Source organism: Thalassophryne amazonica, chromosome 7 (assembly GCF_902500255.1).
Source record: "Thalassophryne amazonica chromosome 7, fThaAma1.1, whole genome shotgun sequence".
In the NCBI taxonomy this organism is placed as follows: domain Eukaryota; kingdom Metazoa; phylum Chordata; class Actinopteri; order Batrachoidiformes; family Batrachoididae; genus Thalassophryne; species Thalassophryne amazonica.
The window spans coordinates 52098251-52117930 of NC_047109.1; the positions used below are offsets into that span (position 1 = coordinate 52098251).

The following is a 19680-nucleotide window of genomic DNA, read 5'->3' on the forward strand; positions in this document are numbered from 1 at the left end:
CCCTTGACCGACCCCAGAATCATGCAAATCAGTATTTGCGGAGATAGGTGAGGGGTCAGTCTGGTGGAGGGCCTGGAAAGAAAACCACCCCCACAGGGCGGGTCAGAAAATTTGTCCCCCACCATTTTGCAATAGTCTGACCTGAAATTAACCCATTGCACCAAAAAAAAAAAAAAAAAAAAAACTAGAAGCACTCGGAGAGCGCAAACCTCCGCCAAGGGTCACTGACATCACATGGAATACCCTTTGGCAAAGAGACTTAATCCACGTTGTTTCATGCATCTACCGTCATGTTTCAGATTCAGTGGTTAAACCCTTAGCTCTTCAGCAAATGTATTTATAAAGAGAAACTGCAAGAACTACACAAGCTTTTTATTTTCTAATAACAAGTTTATTCAATGAGGAGAAACAAATGCTAAATTATTGTTGTGTCGTAACTTAATTTTTGTTCAGCCTTTGTGACCCGTCTTCGTGAAGTTAGATGCAAAAATGTGGAAATTGGCCCTATCCTGCAGTGATAAAGAATCCTTAAAAAATTACTGAATCCGGATCGTGTTCCAGATCATTACCAAAATTTAATGACTTCTAAATTAGGCCAAGATACACCCCTAGTAAAAAACTTCATTGAAATCCGTTGAGGTTTTTTTGAGTAATCCTGCTAACAAACCAACCGACCAACAAACAAACAGACGTGACCAAAAACATAATCTCCTTGGCGGAGGTAAAAATACATTTTAGCACAAAAATCCCACAGGAGTACATATCATAACACACTATGATTTCAGATTTCAAGATTTGAGAATCTGAATGAGGAATCAGGGGATCTGGGTTTGTGATTATCTAGGATTCAGGCTTTTAATGACTTGTGGTGAAAGTATTGAGCTTGTAGAGACATTAACTCATCTCAGGAGTAAAATATATGTCTCTGGTTTCTCTACCTTTGAGCTAGAGAGGTGTCTGAGAAGAGTTTATGGAGTCATGAGGTCACAGATCAGTAGTGTTTGTGTTGACTCTGATGTCCTGGCAGGAGAACAAAGGTCCAAGTCTTTAGGGTCTTGGTGCTACCTGTCTTGCTGAATGGTTGTGAGACTTGGACGCTCGTGTGTGTGTGTGTGTGTTAAATATATATATATATATACACACACACACTAATAACACTACCCAATCTAGAGCCCATGGATCCCCACAGGCAATATGCTAGTGTGTGTGTGTGTATCTATACTCTCTCTCTCTCTCTCTCCCTCCCCCCCCTCCCTCTCTCTGTCTAATACATTTTTCAAGGGTGGTAATCAATTGTGCAAAGTCGCTATAATGAGTTGGAATGGCATCTGCACGGGTGAATCTAGGCTTCTTAGAAGGGGGAGATTTAAATAGGAGATTGCAGGGGTGTGCTCCCCTGGAAAATTTTGAAATTAAAGGTGCATTTTCCTGCAATCTCAGGCAGTTCAAGCATGTATTTTGGACCTTTGGAACAGGTAATTGCTGTAATTTTATTAACAAGTTGAGATGGATGATGCATAAAAAACAATCAGTTTCTGTCACAGTATTTTTATAGGTCAGGTTCACAATAACAACCAGGCAGGCAAGTATAAAGTTGGAAATGTGTAGCGTTTTATTGTTTTGTAAATACTTGTACAAAAAGCACCTAAAACATTTCCTGCATTTTAATGTAAATAGTTGTATGCAACTTTGTTGTTTGCTACATTTGTACATATGTTTTTGAAATGTACAATTTATGTTTGCATTGTAAGTTATAAAAAAGTGGTTTATGAGACTATGTGAGATATAGTCACATAGTTATTCACATCGGCACCAATGATGTCAGGATGAAGCACTCAGAGGTCACAAAAATGGACATAGAGAGGACTTGTGACCTTGCCAGAAAGATGTATGGGCATCGATTAATAGTCTCTGGTCTCCTCCCCTCCCGGGGTACTGATGACATGTTTAGCAGGCTGACATCGTTAAATATGTGGTTGGCGCAATTTTGTAGACAGCAAGGCTTTAGCTGTATTGATAACTGGCCTTCGTTCAGGGGCCACCGTGGCTTGCTGATGCCGGATGGCCTTCACCCTACTGGGGAAGGCGCTGCCATCTTGTCTGCGAACATAGATAGAGCTCTACAGGGAGGGTAACATTAGGAATTTACAGCAGGCCAGGGAGCAGGTGATTAGAGACCCTGCAAGGTTTATGACAAATGTGGCTGTGGAATCCATTAGCTTAGCGGGGAAATTAGTGCAGAAAATCCTCTATGGTGATAGTGCAGTTTATCTGCCAGGGAGGGAAATTCAGCAACTTGAGACTGTGGCCTCATGCGAAGCAAGGCGGGGGTGTTACTCTTATTTATCAATCAATCAATCAATCAATCAATCAATTTTTTTTATATAGCGCCAAATCACAACAAACAGTTGCCCCAAGGTGTTTTATATTGTAAGGCAAGGCCATACAATAATTATGTAAAACCCCAACGGTCAAAACGACCCCCTGTGAGCAAACACTTGGCTACAGTGGGAAGGAAAAACTCCCTTTTAACAGGAAGAAACCTCCAGCAGAACCAGGCTCAGGGAGGGGCAGTCTTCTGCTGGGACTGGTTGGGGCTGAGGGAGAGAACCAGGAAAAAGACATGCTGTGGAGGGGAGCAGAGATCGATCACTAATGATTAAATGCAGAGTAATTCTAGGTTTAGCTTATTAGCTGTTGGGGGTCACAAATATAACTTGTTTCAGCATCTGATTCTCCGCTCTGCTCAGGATATTATGCATTGCCAAAGTCAGAAGAATTAAAACCAGCCGTTTTACTTTGTCACTGTACTTTGTATATAGGCCTCCTGGCCCATATTCTGAATTCTTCAATGAATTTGGTGCGTTCATCTCTAACTTGTCAACTAGTGCAGATAACATTCTGATCATTGGTGACTTTAACGTTCATATAAATAAGCCTTCTGATCCCCTCTGCAAATCATTTATGGAACTTGTGGATGCATTAGGATTTCTGCAGTGCATTCAGGACTCGACGCACATTAGTGGAAATACCCTGGATGTGGTTCTTGCATGTGGTATTGCTGTCATGAATATTGACATCATGCCTCTTACGTCAGTGGTCTCTGATCACTCACTTAAGTTTACAGTTTCGCTGCAGAACAACCTTATATATCACTACGGCGATGCATCAACTCCTCAACTAAGACTGAGCTCGAAGCTAGACTGCCTGATGTCTTAGCTTCACATTTGTCAAATATCCAATCAGTAGACAGTCTTATGGAGAGTTTAAACTCAGTGCTCAAAACTGCACTCGACATGATTGTGCCACCTGTGTTAAAACCGCGCTCCCCCAAAACACAGTCACCTTGGTTCAGTGATTACCTGCGTGAACTCGAGCATAAGGCTAGAGGTCTAGTATAGAAATGGCGTAGTTCAAAATTAAAAGTATTCCACCTTGCGTGGCGTGATGCTGTCTTAGACTATAAGCATGCATTATTGGCTACAAAGTGGACCTATTACTCTGATTTGATCAACAAAAACAAGCATAACTCAAAGTTCTTGTTCGACCCGGTGGCAACACTTATTCATGGACAACCACCTGTAGTTTGCTGTCCTTTTACAGCACAAGATTTCCTGGATTACTTTGAGAAGAAAATAGAAGACATTAGGTTAAACATATCCCAGCATACCTTAACCCAGCCACTACACCCTGCTATTGAGGTGGGCCCCATTACTTAGGTATTACTTAGATTTACAGAATTTGAGAGTATCTCTCTCCGCATTTTGACGAAACTCATAACGTCAACAAAAAGCACAACCTGCTTATTTGATCCTATACCAACAAAACTGTTTAAGGACCTGTGACCCACTCTTGGGCCAACTGCAGTGGAAATTATTAATCTTTCTTTAACCTCTCTGCAGATCCGCGGGATTCCGCTGATTTCATCATGGGGGGGGGGGGGGTGTTTGTGATGTACTCTTTAATCGTGATCAGCACTGAGTTTTTAAAATGCTTATCGCAAAGCATTCTCTTTTTTTACGACATCGTTTAAGTTTTATAAGCCTGCGGGCACTGATCTGTGTGTTACAGATACAAATCAGTTTCCTCGGATCCGCGGAGATTCGCGGAGGAAAAATGCCACTCACAGCATAGCTGTTACGTTGTCGTAAAGCAGGATTGGTTGGTTTCTACGGCGACGCTGTGTGGCTCCTGTGTGGCGCTTAAGCTAAACTTAGCATGTGGACATCTCAAACTTTTAGAGCTTTCAAGTTTTTAAAAGTGGAATTGTGCAGCATGTCTGTGTCACAGAGTGACGTCGCACAGAGAGAAGATGGCGAGAGACTGTTTGAAAAAGTCTCCTAAGGACAAGAATCCGTGGAATCGTCTCTGGCTTCATCAACACACCTGAAAGATAAAAGAAACGGGAAAAGTGAAGTGTGCCATCAGGAAACACGGTAAGAAAATAAACATTCTGCTGTTCAAACATGATTTTAGACAAGATTATGTGACTTTTTTTCACTAATCTAGACTTTCTTTCATTGTAAAATAGACATTGTAGCTTTGAATGGATTTAGGCTGCATGGATTTACACAAGAATATAAGTGAATTTTTACTATAAGGTATGTTATTGATATTTTACCATGATTTTCCAAATATTCTACAAGCTTTAGCTGTGGCTTTTGAAATGCTGTAACAGTCTTTTCAGTCTTCATAAATTTCATGTAGTTTAATTGTTCTGAGTTAATGCATAATTTGGTTTACAATTAAAAGGAAAATCATTCCAGGTCCTACTTCCATGTCATATTCTGTTATTTCAACATCATCGACGGGTCAAATAAAAGGTTGAATGTAGGATCATTTAAATATGCACTAATTTTGAGATTTGTTCTTCCAGGAGATGCTGAAAAAGTATCATTAGTTAAAAATTTAATTCTGTGGCCCCACAGGGCCCTAGACCCCGGCTCCTGGGGAGCTGCCCCCCCCCAGACCCCCTGCAAATTTTCCTCGGATTTCACAATTTTCATTTCACAGCCCTGTTAACTTCTGGATCTGTTCCTAAAAGTTTCAAATCTGCAGTGATTAAACCGTTACTTAAGAAACCTAATGTTAGTGTATTGAAAAACTATCAGCTGATATCAAATCTATCATTTTGCTCTAAAATTCTGGAAAAAGTGGTGACACGGCCACTTGTGGACTAGCTTACTGAGAATAATCTCTTTGAGCCACTGCAGTCTGCTTTTAGAAAATATCATTCCACAGAGACGGCTTTCACTGAAGTGGTGAATGATCTTATGCTTGCAATGGATTCAGACACCACTACGGTTCTGGTGCTAGATCTCAGTACTGCATTTGATACTGTAGATAATCATATTCTACTTGATATGCTGGAAAATCAGTTTGGGATTACTGGGAGTGCCCTTGCATGGTAGACGTCGTTCTCACTGTGTTTTGTACAGTAACACTACCTCTAACCTTAGTGACATGAAATTTGGGGTTCCACAGGGGTCCGTCTTAGACCCCCTGCTTTTCTCCCTTTATATAGCACCCCTTGGGCACATATCACAGTGTTTTGGGATTACCTTTCACTGCTATAGTAGAGAAGCGATCACCTTAGTATCCTGTTTTTCTTGTTGTTTAATGCTGGGAAATTGTACTGTATTTCTGATGCCTGATTTTGTTTTTTTCTCTCTGTTTAAGGTGCAGCTCCATCCAGAGATGGGTGTGGTATTTGTGCTGAAAACCCTCCTGTCCTGTGCACCAACAGCATTTCTTGTATTTTTGTTTTGTGAGTTGTTCTGTAATTTGTGTCTGTAGCATGGCCAAAGCAGAGGGTCATCCCTTTGAGTCTGGTCTGCTTGAGGTTTCTAACTCAGAGGGAGTTTTTCCTTACCACTGCTGCTCTGGGATTTAGTAAGGTTCGACCTGACTTGTGTGAAGCACCTTGAGGCAACTCTGTTGTGATTTGGCGCTATATAAATGAAAATAAATAGAAATTGAGATACCGTATTTTCCGGACTATAAGTCGCACCGGACTGTAAGTCGCACCAGCCACTTTATCCATTATAAAGAAAAATAAACCATAAATAAGTCGCACCGGAGTATAAGTCGCACCAGCCACTTTATCCATTATAAAGAAAAATAAACCATAAATAAGTTGCACTGGACTATAAGTCCCATGGACATACAGGTATGTTAACTTAACATGAAAAGTTCAGATGATAATATTGTGACGGCTACCGTTTTCGGATGCATATTTCACCAGTCGCAACTTGTAATCTGCAGAGTATGATTTTCTTTTTGGTGGCATTTTTTCGGGCCTTCTCCGTTGTCTTGTTAAGTTATCAGTAACGTTGAAATTTTTATTTTTCTATGGTAGTCAGAAGTCGCAGGAACAGTCACACAAGCCTCGAGTGCTCTCTCGTGAGCTGCATTTACCTACCGATACGTTTGTATTTTGTGGACCACATTGCGAGCTGAACCATGCAGCACCTACCTGCGCAGCTCATGACCACCCAGCGGTGTCGATCCAGCTCCTTCCAAGTGCAGACGCTAATCCTCCGCCGTCGCTCAGTGCTCCCATGCAGCTCTCAGCGTCAATTCTGCTCACACTGATATCCAAGGGTTGAAGCTGTCTTGTTAGCCGTCCCGGAATAAACACCATGTTTGTCTGCTTCAGACGCTTTTCACAATCATCGACGCCAGCTCCTTCCAAGTGCACACGCTAATCCTCCGCCGTCGCTCACCCAGTGCTCCCACGCAGCTCTCGGCGTCAACTTAAACACTCTGCTCACACTGATATCCAAGGGTTGAAGCTGTTCTGTTCGCCATGCCGGAATAACAGCAAGCACCGTGTTCGTCAGCTTCACACGCTGTGGGTGAGGTGACGAATACGCGTCCAACGTTCTGTTCTCTGATTGGTTATCGCGACCAGCGTGACCTATAGGATGGCCGCCATACTACAGTGCCCATGATGCATTGCATTTCCTTTTCCGGTGGCCATTTTAAAACATAGATCGACTCTGTCACGTGAAATTGTTTTGTTACAGTAAATTAATTGAGATCCTACCGGTATATTTTTCATTTATAAGTTGCACCGGAGTATAGGTCGCACCCCCGGCCAAAACATGTAAAAAAGTGCGACTTATAGTCTGGAAAATACGGTATATCTGTGATTTTCACAGTTTTTTTTTTTTTTTTACTTTTTTTCTATTGAGATTTTATATTTTTGTGTGAATGTTGGTTCATTGTGTTAATGCAGTGTGTCAGAATGAAAGAAAAACTTTAAAGTCACACAGGTTAGGTTGTGCTGAAAAAAATGATACCAAACACGGCAAAGTAAACAGTTTTTAAAGGTAAATTATGAAGGTAAATCCAAAATGGTAAAATAAATAAATAAAAAAATAAAAATACTCATAAATTCGCTATTATACCCTGGAGCCCAAAGGGTTAAGATTTTGGCTGGCAAGTTGTAACAGAGCTGTTTAATTTTTGGTGCAGCTCAAGGGGGGAGGGGGTGTAAACCCCCTGAACCCCCCCATATATCCGCCAGTGGTGTGATCCAGAATGTTTAAAGGACCTTAGACCTCAACAGCTTTTAAAGAAAGAACTCAACCCTTTTATTTCCTGTTACTTGCGTAATTTTTTAATGTTAATTTATTGTCTTAATTATTCATAAATTGTTTAGGTTCTTGTATCACATACACACTAGTATTATTATTATTGTTATTTATTTTATTATTGCTTTTTTGTCCTTTGATTTTAAATGGATCCATCCATCCATCCATTTTCTTCCGCTTTATCCGGAGTCGGGTCGCGGGGGCAGCAGCTCAAGCAAAGCCACCCAGACCTCCCGATCCACACACACCTCCAGCTCCTCCGGGGGAACCCCAAGGCGTTCCCAAGCCAGCGTGTCCTGGGTGTTCCCCGGGGCTTCCTCCCAGTGGGACGTACCCGGAACACCTCTCCAGCGAGGCGTCCAGGGGGCATCCGGAAAAGATGCCCGAGCCACCTCAACTGACTTCTTTCGACGTGGAGGAGCAGCGGCTCGACTCCGAGCTTCTCCCGAGTGACTGAGCTCCTCACCCTATCTCTAAGGGAGCGCCCAGCCACCCTGCGGAGGAAACTCATCTCGGCCGCTTGTACTCGCGATCTCGTTCTTTCGGTCATGAGCCAAATCTCATGACCATAGGTGAGGATCGGAACGTAGCTCGATCGGTAAATTGAGAGCTTTGCCCCCGTACTCAGCTCTCTCTTCACCATGACGGTCCTATACGGCGACCGCATCACTGCAGATGCTGCACCGATCCGTCTATCGATCCCATGCTCCATCCGTCCCTTACTCGTGAATAAGACCCCGAGATACTTAAACTCCTCCACTTGAGGCAAGTACACTCCACTGACCTGAAGAGGGCAAAGCACCTTTTTCCGGTCGAGAACCATGGCCTCGGATTTGGAGGTGCTGATTTTCATCCCGGACGCTTCACACTCGGCTGCAAACCGCCCCAGTACACGCTGAAGGTCCTGATTTGACGAAGCCAACAGAACCACATCGTCCGCAAACAGCAGAGACGAGATTCTGTGGTTCCCAAACCAGACCCCCTCTACACCCTGGCTGCGCCTAGAAATTCTGTCCATAAAAATAATGAACAGAACCGGTGACAAAGGGCAGCCCTGGCGGAGGCCAGCGTGCACTGGAAACAGGTTTGACTTACTACCGGCAATGTGAACCAAGCTCCTGCTGCGGTCGTACAGGGACCGGATAGCCCTTAGCAAAGGACCCCGGACCCCGTACTCCCGGAGCACTCCCCACAGGGTGCGCCGAGGGACACGGTCGAATGCCTTCTCCAGATCCACAAAACACATGTGGACTGGTTGGGCAAACTCCCATGAACCCTCGAGCACCTGATGGAGCGTGTAGAGCTGGTCCAGTGTGCCGTGACCAGGATGAAAACCACACTGCTCCTCCTGAATCCGAGGTTCAACCATCCTCTCCTGTACTCTGGAATAGACCTTACCGGGGAGGCTAAGGAGTGTGATCCCCCTATAGTTGGAACACACCCTCCGGTCCCCCTTCTTAAACAGAGGGACCACCACCCCGGTCTGCCAATCCAGAGGCACTGTCCCCGATCGCCACGCAATGTTGCAGAGGCGTGTCAGCCAAGACAGCCCCACAACATCCAGAGACTTAAGGTACTCAGAACGGATTTCATCCACCCCAGGAGCCTTGCCACCGAAGAGCTTTCTAACCACCTCGGTGACTTCGGCCTGGGTAATGGATGAGTCCGCCTCCGAGTTCCCAGTCTCTGCTTCCTCTTCAGAAGACATGACAATGGGATTGAGGAGATCCTCGAAGTACTCTTTCCACCGCCCGACAAGATCCCCAGTCAGGGTCAACATCTCCCCACCCGCACCGTAAACGGTGCTGGTGGAGAGCTGCTTCCGCCTCCTGAGGCGTCGGACGGTTTGCCAGAATCTCTTCGAGGCCGACCGATAGTCCTCCTCCATAGCCTCCCCGAACTCCTCCCAGACCCGAGTTTTTGCCTCTGCGACCGCACAGGCTGCGGCACGCTTGGCCTGCCGGTACCTGTCAGCTGCCTCTGGGGTCCCACCTACCAACAAAGATAAGTAGGACTCCTTCTTCAGCTTGATGGCGTCCCTTACTTCCGGTGTCCACCACCGGGTTCGGGGATTGCCGCCGTGACAGGCACCAGACACCTTGCGACCACAGCTACGAGCAGCCGCATCGACAATGGAGGTGGAGAACATGGTCCACTCGGACTCCATGTCTCCAACCTTCCCCGGGATCTGGGAGAAGCTCTCCCGGAGGTGGGAGTTGAAGACCTCGCTGACAGAGGGTTCCGCCAGTCGTTCCCAGCAGACCCTCACTATACGTTTGGGCCTGCCAGGTCTTACCGGCTTCCTACCCTCCCAGCGGATCCAACTCACCACCAGGTGGTGATCAGTCAACAGCTCTGCCCCTCTCTTCACTCGAGTGTCTGAGACACGTGGCCGAAGGTCAGATGATACGACTACAAAGTCGATCATCAACCTCCGGCTCAGGGTGTCCTGGTGCCACGTGCACTTATGGATACCCTTGTGCTCGAACATGGTGTTCGTGATGGACAAACTGTGACTAGCACAGAAGTCCAACAACTGAACACCACTCTGATTCAGATCGGGGAGGCCGTGCTTCCCGATCACCCCCCTCCAGGTCTCACTGTCGCTGCCCACGTGGGTGTTGAAATCCCCCAAGAAAACAATGGAGTCCCCAGTCGGAGCGCTATCTAGTACCCCTCCCAGGGACTCCAGGAAGGTCGGGTACTCTGCACTGCTGCTCGGCCCGTAGACTGAGACAACGGTGAGAGACCTGTCCCCGACCCGAAGGCGTAGGGACACGACCCTCTCGTTCACCGGAGTGAACTCCAACACTTGACGACTGAGCTGGGGAGCAATAAGCAATGCGACCCCAGCTCTCCGCCTCTCCCCGTGGGCGACGCCAGAAAAATGAAGCGTCCAGCCCCTCTCCAGGAGTTGGGTACCAGAGCCCAAGCTGTGCGTGGAGGTGAGCCCGACTATCTCTAGTCGGTATCTCTCAACCTCCCGCACAAGCTCAGGCTCCTTCCCCCTTAGCAAGGTGACATTCCACGTCCCAACAGCCAGGGCCTGTGAGCATGGACCGGGCCGCCAGGCCACCCGCCCTCGACCGCCACCCAATCCTCTCTGCACCCGACCCCCATGGCCCCCTCTGCAGGTGGTGAACCCACAGGAGGGCAGGCCCATGTCACTCTTTCGGGCTGAGCCCGGTCGGGCCCCATGGGCTAAGGCCCAACCACAGGCCTGGCTCCAGGGTGGGACCCCGGCTCCGCCATACCGGGCGACGTCACGGTCCTTGATCTTTTACTGGTCATGGAGGTTCTGAACTACCCTTAGTCTGACCCGTCACCTAGGACCTGTTTGCCTTGGGAGACCCTATAAGGGAGCACAAAGCCCCTGACAACATAGCTCCTAGGATCATCCGGGTACGCAAACTCCCCCACCACGATAAGGTGGCAGCTAGAGGGGGAGATTTTAAATGGACTACAATGGAAATAAGTGTGTTCACTTTCTTGTGTCATTCATATATTTTTAACGCACATATTTCCAATTATATTATGTACTTACACTGAACTTACTAAATAAAATCCATGCACACACATGCATGCATGCTTTTAATATATAGATGATTTACTGCCCCTGCTGGAATGGCGTGAGTCCAGAATGTAATTATCAGTGTCCATTGTTCAGTGCAACAACAGTGCTTTATAATGAACTTTATTGGTAAAAATCACATCAAATAGCCAAGATCATAGTGCATCCTCCAGCTTCTGCATCCCTTTTGCGTTTGTTTTGAACATGCTAAAAGGTTCATGGCCACGATGGCCTCCTGTGTGCTTTTCGCTGAGCCAATTTGAGGGTGATATTTAAAAAAAAAAAATACACTTGATTAATTTAAATTAAGTAATTGCAAGTCTTGTAATTAATTAGTTTAATATTTTAATTGCTTGATAGTGGTAATAATAATGAACATGTGATTTGTCAATGTAAGTCACAGGAACTAGTAAAAATCAAACTCGATTTATACTCCAGAAAATACAGAGGCCTCTCATGTGCTTGAAAAGTGTTTTCTCTCTTTGATTTGCATTATTTCTTGCTCAGCAGGTCAGTCTGCTTGAGGCATTAACACTAACAAGAAAGACACATCACATCACTCCTTTTTCTGCTGAGGCATCACAGATAAGGATCTATAAGGACAACTAGAAATAACAGTTAATTAAAGCATGTGGAGAAGAAGCGATATGTTGGTCAACACTAAAGACCGTTATTTTCTGAATTCTCAGAAACGAGTCCAGCAGTTAGAAAGACAGCTGAAGGACATGGAGACAGAGAAGGAAGCGGAGCTGCAGGCTTTGAGGAAAGAGAAGCAAGATCTGCTCCATACAGCTCAAACAGTAAGCGAGACTTATTCTGTGCTGCACATTATTTTACATAATGCAAGTTCTGCATGCAGTAGGGAAAGGGAAGTTTGGGGTCCCCTACTGGAGCTGTTGCCCCTGCCACCTGATCCCGGATAAGCGTTTGAAGATGATTGACTGAGCGCATGCAATACAAAGTGCTCATTTTGTCTTGGAATCAGCTATTTTCCTTTAGCTGCAAGTGGAAAACTAGCAAATATTATTGCTGAACTTTCTCAGACTGGTCTGAACTGATCTCTAGACAGATGTAGGATTCCATTTACCGTGCAGTTTGGTTCCATATGTTTTGAACCATTGCACGCTGTGAACACTGCCCACGCACACACTAGTGGGGACAGCATTTAGCTAAACACGGCAGAGTTTGTTTTGTTGACAGACAACAATGTGAACAAGTTAATTGACAGTGCGAATTCTTCTAACACACACACACACACACACACACACACACACACAAAAACAAATCCACTATAAGCTGTCTGGAGGCATGAAGAACTGTTAAGAGGATGAAGATAGGAGGAAATCTGGACAAATTTCTGATGTGAATTTTCACTGGAGTGAGGAAGTATGCAAAGTCTTTGGAAGTACACATTGTCAGTGCACGGCATCACGGACTACATCATCAGAATTATTTTTGGACTCCTGTTTAAAGTTCATGTTGGACTGTTAAGCACCAGTGAGGAGCAACAAAATGCATGTCCCTTTTCTGTCATTTCTAAATTAATATAATATCAAATGACAAGGATCTATTTTAGCCATTATATAAAACTGATAATGAATGTTTGTACATTATTTCAGTGGAACAAATATTTAATTCGGTGAAAGCTGGAAGATACCATTCAACTCGGCTTCAACTCATTGAATGGATCATTCCAGCTTTCACCTCATGAAATATTTGTACCATTGAACTCAGAAACATTAATTATTTCTATAATATTTGCAATATGGCCAAGTGGTTAATGCGCTTGGTTTCAGTGCAGAAGGCTCCAGGTTCAAATCCCACCCCTGCCACATTTCTCCATGTAATGTGGAGTTGCGTCAGGAAGGGCATCCGGCGTAAAACCTGTGCCAATTCAACATGCAGATCCACCTTGGATTTGCTGTGGCGACCCCGATTGCAAACAAGGGAGCAGCCGAAGGGACTTACTTTATTTGCAATATTTAAAAAACATTATAAATGCATGTTTTTTAGCTGTTGTACATTTTGGCAATTCTTTTAAAACACCTAACCTTGTCCAATATGAGGGGTGAAGGAGATGTTTCTCATCATTGCACCCAGTGAGTCAAAACTTCACATATTCTCAAGAAATGTTGGTTTTCTCTGGGTCAGGCTTAAACTTCTCAAGGCCCAGTCACACGGCACTTAACGAAGGGTGACGCAGCCCTGACGAAACAAGAAATCTGGACTTTCGTTGACTGTCATTGGCATCGTTTAACCTTCGTGCAGCCTCGTTCCTGCAGCTGGCGCTACGTCAGGATTTTTAAACTGTTGAAAAATTTGAACGAAGGGCAACGAAAACCTCAATTCATTTGTGTCTCGTTTTGCTGTCGTTCTTGACGTTTTTTTAATCGTTTGTGTAGTTTTTGTAATGTTATTATTTAATTTGACTTCATTGGAGCAGCTGAACATTTTCACACAGTGCAGAAGCCGGTTTGTGAGCGCGGAGGCTGCTGCTGCTACATGTACCGTCGGAAATTACAGGGCAAATTCAGTCTGTTTGCTTGGATTTTTTTTTATCTGTGTGGGGGGGGGCAGCTTCAATGGGCTGAGGCACTTATATAGGCCAGAATTAATCTTTTGTGTGGATATAATTAATTATTTTGCCACAAGCAACTGTTGAATTTGAAACAACAAAAACGTTGTGTAATTTCCGACGGTACTTGAATGCAGCATCAGCGGCAGCAGCTGCTCCTGCGTGCGCTTATTATTTTTATTAAATATAACAATATGAGTGTAGGAATGACAATCCAGTCCTTCTGTACATGTGGCAATGGGTAGATGAATCAAAATGATGATATAAAGAGCTGTTCTGGAAGGCAGAATTCACGTTGTGGATCAGTGATCAGCTGGTCGAATAACCGCACATGTGAGTCAATGCGTGCATTCACACGCACTGATTAATTTACTGCTCTGATCTATTCAATCATCTTTACACTTATATTTATATTTATTCTCCCTTTTGACAGTTTTCTATTATAAATAAATATATATGGCTTAGAACATAATATAGTGATACAGCAGTGACCACAGCACACTTTTTTTTATTATTGGAGGAAGACGGAGCACGCAGCGTGTCGTCAGACAGTGAGGGTTCTGATGATGATGGAGATGATCCCTCTTTTGTTCTGGACGAGGAACCAGAGCAGGTGGTCCACCGACGTGCACACAGAACTCCACAGCTTCTGTTTGCAGTTTCTCAGAACTCAGAGATGCAGACACGCACACTGCTCCAGCTGACTCCAGGCATGTTTCATCGAGATCGTGAGCTTCGGTTTTGTTAAGTTCCTCTTTTGTCCCTTTTGCGCTCTTGCTTCGCAGACTGTTCGGTGATAAAAGCTCTTTCGTCCACCTTTTCTCAACGAATTGTGACGTTTTTTGCTTTTTCCCTTCGTTCAGGAATCGTCGTGTGCCGTGTGACTGGGCCATCAGCCGGCCCTTGTATGTTTGCTAACGTTTTTGTTATTTACAGAAATCATAAAAAATGCTTCACTGTTGTAGAAAATAATGCTTCCTTATTGTGAAATAATGTGATTCCTTCAAGCCTACAACTTCTCACACAAAGCTCCAAGGAAATATATTAATTTAACTCCATGACCTTATTGACTGAGGCAAGAGGAATATAAATACGAGGTCTGTTAGAAAAGTATCCGACCTTATTATTTTTTTTCAAAAACCATATGGATTTGAATCACGTGTGATTGCATCAGCCAAGCTTGAACCCTCGTGCGCATGCGTGAGTTTTTTCATGCCTGTCGGTTGCTTCATTCGCCTGTGAGCAGGCTTTGAGTGAGGTGTGGTCTACCCCTCTTGTCTATTTTTTATTACGAATAAATGTCTGAACGATTTGGATCTTTGCTGCATCAGTTTTTTTCCAGAAACTGTAGGAGACCTCCAGGTGGACACCGTTTCGAAAAATTAATATGGCTTTCAGGGACGATTTTATGGGGATTAAACAGATTACGGGGTGTTACTGCCGCTTTAAGGACGGCCCAAAACTGGTGAGAGCACAGCGCGCTCCCAGCGCGGATGGACAGGCAGACACCCCGCACAAACAACCAGATCATTTCCAACGTGAAAGCTTTGTTGATTCGGGACCTCGTCTGACTTTCACAAAAAGGCAGAAGATGTGGACATCAGCACTTTTTCCGGCACATTCCACCGTTACAGGAGTTTTTTTTTCATGGAAAAAGAAGCCAAGGGACGCACCACGGAGCCGTTCATTATGCAGGACAAAACCACCTCAGTGTTGGCTTAAAGGTGGATTTCAGACGGATTCCGGTTGCTTTCCAGTCGTGTGAATATCCGATTGTGATTGTGCATAAGCTGAACATGCCAGAACATGTCCTGTGAGGTTTCATCACGGTGTTTCTTTTCGCTATGCAGCTCCACCGCGATGCGCGGAATTCCTCCGCCTTTGTTCCTCTTTCCATGACAAAAACTCCTGTAACAGTGAAATGTGCCGTTCATTTCTAAACTGGACGCTGTCTTGATCCGGTATGTCCTCTGACTAGCACAGGAATTGTGAAAAGACGTGGACATCAGCACTTTTTCCGGCACATTCCACCATTACAGGAGTTTTTTTTTTCATGGAAAAAGAAGCTGAGGGACGCGCCACCGTGCCACTCTTGACTCGGCACAAAACCACCTCGGTGTTGGTCTCTCAGGACGGCTTTCAGACGGATTCCGGTTGCTTTTCTGTCGTGTGAATATCCGAAAAATTGAGCTTGAGCTGGACATGCCCCAACATGTCCTGTGAGGCTTCATCACGGCATTTCTTTGCGCCGAGCGGCTGCACCACGACGCGCCGAACTCCTCCGCACGTCTGTCTTAATGTGCCGGAAAAAGTGCTGATGTCCACATCTTCTGCCTTTTTGTGAAAGTCAGACGAGGTCCCGGATCAACAAAGCCTTCACGTTGGAAATGATCTGGTTGTTTGTTCGGGGTGTCAGCCTGTCCATCGGCGCTGGGAGCGCGCTGTGCTCTCAGCAGTTGTGGGCCGTCCTTAAAGGGGCAGTAACACCCCGTAATCTGTTTAATCCCCATAAAATCGTCCCTGAAAGCCATATTAATTTTTCGAACGGTGTCCACCTGGAGGTCTCTTACAGTTTCTGGAAAAAAATTGATGCAGCAAAGATCCAAATCGTTCAGACATTTATTCGCAATAAAAAATAGATGAGAGGGGTAGACCACACCTCACTCAAAGCCTGCTCACAGGCGAATGAAGCAACCGACAGGCATGAAAAAACTCACGCATGCGCACGAGGGTTCAAGCTTGGCTGACGCAATCACACGTGATTCAAATCCATATGGTTTTTGAAAAAAATAAAAAGGTCGGATACTTTTCTAACAGACCTCGTACACTCACTCACTCACTCATCTTCAACCGCTGCTCCAATTAAGGGTCACAGGGGGCTGGAGCCTGTCCCAGCATTCATAGGGTGTGAGGCGGGGTACACCCTGGACAGGATGCCAGTCTGTGACAAGGCCCCATATAGACAAACAAACACACTCACACCCACGAGCACACCTACAGACAATTTTAAGTTTCCAGTCCACCTAACCTGCATGTCTTTGGATGTGGGAGGAAGCCGGAGCACCCGGAAGGAACCCACGCAAACACAGGGAGAACATGCAAACTCCACACAGAAAGGCCACAGGTGGGAATCGACCCCATGACCCTCTTGCTGTGAGGCAACAGTGCTAACCACTCAGCCCAATGTGCTGCCCGAATATAAATACACTGACTTAAAAACAAAAAAAGGTCAGGATAAATAGACTTTTTTTTCCCCAAAGTATTTTTCAGAGAAAAGATGCACCTGTAAAAAAAAAAAAAAAAAATGCCTGTTGAAGTGGAAAAGAACAAAAACTTATATGTAACACCATTCTATAACTCTTGGCGTATTTCTATTCTATCACCTCTTTAATTTGGGATCTTATTTATTTTATTTTTTAGTTTTTTGCATTGATGTAGTGCACTTTTGTTATTGTTGTTTATTATTTTATTATTTTATTTTGTTTAGTGCTTGTATTCTTTGGAAAGCTCTATACAAGATCTGTTAGAAAAGTATCTGACCTTTTTTTTCTTTTTTTTTCTTTTTTTTTTGCAAAAACCTGATGGATTTGAATCACGTGTGCTTGCATGAGCCAACCTTGAACCTTCATGCGCATACGTGAACTTTCACACCTGTCAATTGCGTCAGTTGCTGGTAAGCAGCCTTTGTGTGAGGACGTGTGTAGTGCTCTCAGCGGATTTTCATTGCAAGGAAAATGGCGGAATGACTGGAGCAGCGCTACTGCATCAAATTTTGCCAGAAACTGGACGACAGCCAGGTGGGAACCATTCGGAAGATTCAGACGGCTTTCGGTGGCTTTTCAGTCGTGTGACTATCCGAGAAATTGTGGAAGAGGTGGGCATCATTTTTCGGAGTCCAGCATGTCCTGTGAGACTTCAACACGGAGGTGCTTTTGCTCCGCCGTCAGTAGCTTCGGCACAAATTTTGCCGCCACTCTTTTCATGGCCAAGTCTTCTGTCACAGTGGAATGTGCCGAAAAAGTGCTGATGTCCACCTCTTCCGCAATTTCTCGGATAGTCACACGACAGTCCCGCATCACCACAGCGTTCACTTTGGAAATAACCTGGTCATTTCAGCATGTTGATGGCCGACCGGAACGTGGCTCGCTCTCCACCGTTGTGCGGCTGTCTTTAAACTGGTTGTACCGCTCCTTAATCTGTGTGATGCCCATAGGATTGTCACCGAAAGCCATCTGAATCTTCCGAATGGTTTCCACCTGGCTGTCGCCCAGTTTCTGGCAGAATTTGATGCAGTAGCGCTGCTCCATTCGTTCCGCCATTTTCCTTGCAATGAAAATCCATCGAGAGCACTACACACGTCCTCACACAAATGCTGCTTACCAGCAACTGACACAATCGACAGGCGTGAAAAAATTCACGCCTGCGCACGAAGGTTCAAGGTTGGCTCATGCAAGCACACGTGATTCAAATCCATCAGGTTTTTGCCAAAAAAAAAAAAAAAAAAAAGGTTGGATACTTTTCTAACAGACCTCGTATAAATAACACTGCTCAACATTTTTTTACTTGCATGGACTTTGAGAACTGATTTAGGGTAATTTTGGGGTGCTGAATCGAAATCTGAGCTCAGATTGCCTCTATCACGTCACGTTCTTTTTCAATCTGCATGTTCCATATTGATGGATTACACAAAAGTTGCTATTCACTCATGCGTTTGACGCCACTAATCATGCACAAAGCAGCTTCAAAAGCACTTTATATGTTTTCCCCTCTCCAATCAACTTAAAGTACGCTGTTCTTCTGAAAAATGTCTGGAACAACCCTTTTTACACAGATTTTCAGAGAGAAATACACCTGTAAGGGTGTAATAAGGGTCACAAAAAGAAAAATGCAGACACTGCTATTTTTTTGAACAGCCTAATATTCCCTTTTCTTCACTTTCTGTAAAGTAATAACAAATTTGATAAATTTTTCTTCATGTTTTTATTTGAAATGAGATGTGCAGTGTTCGCAGTGTATTTGAATGTGTGGAAATAAAAAACTATTATAAGGATTTTGAGCTTTACTCACTTTTTTAAAACACACTGCTATTATTTTTAATACAACCGTACAGACAGTAGATAAGAAAAATGAGGGAATAAAATGCACATAAATGCCAATAGAAGTATGTGATTCCATACTGAGATTGCAATTTGCAGATGGTGCCAGACATATATTAGTCATGCAGGCAGAGAGAGAGAGAGAGAGAATCAGTATCAGTGTAAGGGAGGTGCTGTGCTAGTGTGGAAGGAGTAATCAGTGTAAGGGAGGTGCTGTGCTAGTGTGTGCACACACGTGGGTGTGGATGTATTACAGGGAATAAGAGGCAAAGACGAAGAACCAGGACAAGTTTCACATCCTTGCTATGATCGGTGAGTTAAGTTAATATAAAAGACAAATGCCCTCAAATCGATGTCTTAAAAACGATTGCCAGAAAAGTTCTTGTGAGCTCGTCTTAATGAGAAAAAACTGAGAGGAACAGATGGAAGGAGGATTCAAGTCAGTGGTGACGGAGAGGCAGAGAAAGAAACACATGACAGTGACTGTGCATGATTACAGTGTCTTACAACATTACTGCTGATGGAGACAAACTCATTTATGCAAAATAAGTAGGTTTGTCCACTCTGGATCAAAAGGCTCTTTCCTGGATTTGCGTTAAACGTCTTCAAAGGAGCAGTCAGTGTTGCCTGTAATATTGAAATCCTTCTTGCTATTGCGCTCTTGTTTGTGTGGAAAAGTACGATAAGGGTTCAACAGCAGACAACATCTGGCAGCTGCCCATGTGTTTGAGTCAAAGAGGGAGGTTGGAAGAGGAAAAATAATGAGGAATTGATAATTCTTTAACTCATTAAGGCCTGCTTAGAACAGGAGATGAGTTCTTTTTCACGGCTAGACACAGT

General features: G+C 44.4%; 1 protein-coding gene across 1 annotated transcript in view; it reads left to right on the forward strand.

Annotated features, from left to right (window-relative positions):
• The window catches only part of phldb3 (pleckstrin homology-like domain, family B, member 3), a 91239-nt gene that overhangs the window by 50122 nt on the left and 21437 nt on the right, over positions 1 to 19680 (forward strand). The window contains 1 exon segment of the mRNA XM_034174146.1: positions 11859 to 11969. Within this exon segment, the coding sequence (XP_034030037.1) occupies positions 11859 to 11969 (111 nt within the window).